Source organism: Poecilia formosa, unplaced genomic scaffold, assembly GCF_000485575.1.
Source record: "Poecilia formosa unplaced genomic scaffold, Poecilia_formosa-5.1.2 Scaffold835, whole genome shotgun sequence".
Taxonomy (NCBI): Eukaryota; Metazoa; Chordata; class Actinopteri; order Cyprinodontiformes; family Poeciliidae; genus Poecilia; species Poecilia formosa.
In genome coordinates this window covers 89,010-92,852 of record NW_006800774.1, presented here as the reverse complement: position 1 = coordinate 92,852, position 3,843 = coordinate 89,010, and the positions used below count along the sequence as shown (strand labels likewise).

The following is a 3,843-nucleotide window of genomic DNA, read 5'->3' as shown; positions in this document are numbered from 1 at the left end:
TAAAATCCATCCGGAGCGCTGCGGCAGCCATCTTTACTGCCGTAAATGGAGCGCTGCTTGGCGACGGCTATGTTCTTCTTCTTGGGTCGGTTTGTTGTCAGAAAGCGTTCAGAGTCTGATGGCAGTTAATCAGTATCATGAACAAACACCGGCTCTAACCGTTTAGTTTTTTTATTATACTTTGGTTTTATTTCGTTGTCTAATTCAGTTAATTTGTTAGTTTTTACTGTTTGCTGGTGTTTCCTAAATATGCTTTAGTTTTTATTAGCTATGTTTTAGTTTTTTATAGGTGCAGAATTCAAAACGGCCATATTATTGTGATTATGTTTACATCAGTTGGGTTATGAAGACTCAACAGGAGATAATAAAATGCGTTCAGCTGCTGAACAACTAGCGTAGCGCCGCAGGCGGGAAGTGGAGCGCCGGGATTTACAGATGATGTTGGGTTTGTTTCACTTCCTCAGATTCATCAACATGAGAACAAAACATTTTATCTGAAATCTCAGAGTTTTAGTTTTACAAACTAAATGTTTTTATTTCAGTTAAAAATATTTACTCAACTTCAGTTTCTGCTGGTTTTCAGGTCAGAGTCTGTTTAATTATTCTACAGGAAGCTGCGTCTGGGTCCGGTCCATTTGATTTTACTGCGGTTCTGGCCAACAGAACCGGGCTGTGGAGGCGCCAAAGAGAAACGGTACCTGAATGCAGCCAGTCAGAAGATCAGAGGAGGCTCAGAAGAAAACCTGCAGGAGGGAAGCAGACGGCGACAGCAGAGAGACGCTGGAGAACCGGGACATGGACCGGACTAGGACACGGACCACGGACTGGACCAGACCGGACCGGACCTGGACCGGGACTGGACCGGACCGGACCCGGACCGGGTCAGGCCAGAGGGACCGACTCATGGCTGGTTCTGCAGCAGTACCAGTATGAAACGGTCGTGCGGTTCTGGGCCTCCAGGTTCTCCTCTAACGGACCAATCAGCTGGAAGCTCCGCCAGGTGAACATCTTCATCATCATCATCAGAACTGAGATAAAGTCTGATTTCATTTTTAATCTGATCTTTTATTTTATTAATCTGGGAAAAAAAACTATAATTCAGATTCGTCCATGTTTAGACCTGAAGACACTTTGGACTGGCTGGATTTAATTCATGTTTTTACATCATTCAATATGTAATAAATAAAAAACTAATCTATTTCTAAGTAATATTTTAACAACATAAAACTGAATTTCTTAGTTTTATTGATGCTTTGCAATTATGCCAAAACAGTGATTTTTTTTTATTTCAATGAAATTTGTGAAATTAAAATTTTATTAAATTTGTTGAATAACTAATGCTGATTTTAATATATCAGTTATTCTTATTTAATATTTTTATCAAAATATTAGAACTGAATTTGGGAATTTCCTTTTTAATTTTCCCAGAATATCTATTTTTTGATTTTATTCTATTTTTGTTTATTAATTTGCAGCAACTTAAGCTCTAATGTGCCAAGATTACTGGTGAGTTATTGGTGAGTTATTGGTGAGTTCTCACCTCCAGCGCCGCCTTCTGGACCGTCACCTGGCTGAAGACCCGCCCCCCGTCGTCGGGACAAACCGTCTTCAGCTCCTCCTTGTTGAGGGAGAACAGCTGGGCTCCGGTCAGAACGCCCAGGCTGCTGATGGTCCTGCAGAGAAACAGCAGGGGGTCACGACCCGGTCCAGTCCAGAGACCCGGTCCGGTCCGCTGCACTCACACTGGGCTGAAGCCCTTGGCCTCCAGCCAGGCCTTCACTTCATGTGGTGGAGAGTCGTAGGTGATTCCTGGAGCCGGCAGGTTGCCGCTGTTGCTCCGAGACGGAACCTGGAACTTTTTCTGTGCGCTCCGACCCAAAGTCAGCCGGTGGACCAGCTCGTCCTGGACCTCCTCCATGTTGGACTTCCTGCCTGCAGAACCAGAACCACATGACATGAGAGAGTCACAAAAACACAAAGCTGAGCTAGAGTCTGGAGTTATCAGACAACATTTTCCTCATAATGGCTCAACTTCCTGTCCATAGGTTCCCGTTTACAGCTTCCTGTCTATACAGCTTCTCGTTTACAGCTTCCTGTCCACAGATTCCTGTTTACAACTTCCTGTCTATAGGTTCCCGTTTACAGCTTCCTGTCCACAGCTTCTCGTTTACAGCTTCTCGTTTACAGCTTCCCATCTACAGCTTCCGGTCTATACAGCTTCCCATTTACAGCTTCCTGTCTATAGCTTCCTGTTTACAGCTTCCTGTCTATAGCTTCCNCGTTTACAGCTTCTTGTCTATAGCTTCCCGTTTACAGCTTGCTGTCTATACAGCTTCCTGTCTACAGGTTCCCGTCTACAGGTTCCCGTCTACAGGTTCCCGTCTACAGGTTCCCGTCTACAGGTTCCCGTTTACAGGTTCCCGTTTACAGGTTCCCGTTTACAGGTTCCCGTCTATAGGTTCCCGTCTATAGGTTCCCGTCTATAGGTTCCCGTCTATAGGTTCCCGTTTTCCAGCTTCCTGTTTACAGCTTCCTGTCCATAGCTTCCTGTTTACAGCTTCCTGTCTATAGGTTCCCATTTACAGCTTCCTGTCCACAGCCTCCCATTTACAGCTTCCTGTTTACAGCTTCCTCTCTATAGCTTCCTGTCTATACAGCTTCTCGTTTACAGCTTCCTGTCCACAGCTTCCCGTCCACAGGTTCCCGTTTACAGCTTCCTGTCCATAGCTTCCTGTTTACAGCTTCCTGTCTATAGGTTCCCGTTTACAGCTTCCTGTCCACAGATTCTCGTTTACAGCTTCCTGTCCACAGATTCTCGTTTACAGCTTCCTGTCTATAGGTTCCCGTTTACATCTTCCTGTCCACAGATTCTCGTTTACAGCTTCCTGTTCACAGATTCTCGTTTACAGCTTCCTGTCTATAAGTTCCTGTTTACAGCTTCCTGTCTATACAGCTTCTCGTTTACAGCTTCCTGTCTATACAGCTTCCTGTTTACAGCTTCCTGTCTATAGCTTCCTGTCTATAGCTTCCTGTCTATAGCTTCCTGTCCATAGTTTCTCGTTTACAGCTTCCTGTTCACAGCCTCCCATTTACAGCTTCCTGTCTATACAGCTTCCCCTTTACAGCTTCCTGTCCATAGCTTCCNTTTACAGCTTCCTGTCTATAGCTTCCCGTTTACAGCTTCCTGTCTATAGCTTCCCGTTTACAGCTTCCTGTCCACAGCCTCCCGTTTACAGCTTCCTGTCCACAGCTTCCTGTCCACAGCTTCCTGTCCACAGCTTCCCGTTTACAGCTTCCTGTCTATACAGCTTCCCGTTTACAGCTTCCTGTCTATACAGCTTCTCGTTTACAGCTTCCTGTTTACAGCTTCCTGTCCATAGGTTCCCGTTTACAGCTTCCTGTCCACAGCTTCTTGTTTACAGCTTCCTGTCCATAGCTTCCTGTTTACAGCTTCCTGTCCATAGCTTCCTGTTTACAGCTTCCTGTCTATAGGTTCCCGTTTACAGCTTCCTGTCCACAGCTTCTCGTTTACAGCTTCCTGTCCACAGCCTCCCATTTACAGCTTCCTGTCTATAGCTTCCTGTTTACAGCTTCCTGTCTATACAGCTTCCCATTTACAGCTTCCTGTCCAAAATGTCCAGTCCTGTGAGGAGTGAACTTACGTCCTGCGGCGGCGGCTCTCTGGGCACCCAGCTCCCTGGTGGCGGTGCCACCGGCATCGCTGGATGTGCTGCTGTTGTTGCGGCTGAGCGCGGCGCCGCTCGGTTTGCCAGGTTCTGCGGCAGGGGGGGGAAGGGGCGGGGGGGGGGGCCGGCTGGGGGCGGGGGGCGGCGGGGCCCCGGA

General features: G+C 46.9%; 1 protein-coding gene across 5 annotated transcripts in view; it reads right to left on the bottom strand.

Annotated features, from left to right (window-relative positions):
- Window positions 1–234: 234 nt before the first annotated feature.
- Window positions 235–3,843, bottom strand: part of LOC107834905 (epidermal growth factor receptor kinase substrate 8) — a 14,086-nt gene continuing 10,477 nt past the window's right edge. For 4 of the 5 annotated variants that reach the window (XM_016666902.1, XM_016666904.1, XM_016666906.1 and 1 more), the window contains 2 exons: window positions 1,743–1,932; window positions 1,222–1,673 (listed from right to left, as the gene is read on the bottom strand). In XM_016666902.1, the coding sequence (XP_016522388.1) occupies window positions 1,523–1,673; window positions 1,743–1,932 (341 nt within the window). In that variant the 3' untranslated portion in view covers window positions 1,222–1,522. Of the gene's footprint in view, window positions 744–1,221; window positions 1,674–1,742; window positions 1,933–3,843 lie in introns of those variants that run through there. The other variant, XM_016666903.1, reaches the window with a different exon arrangement.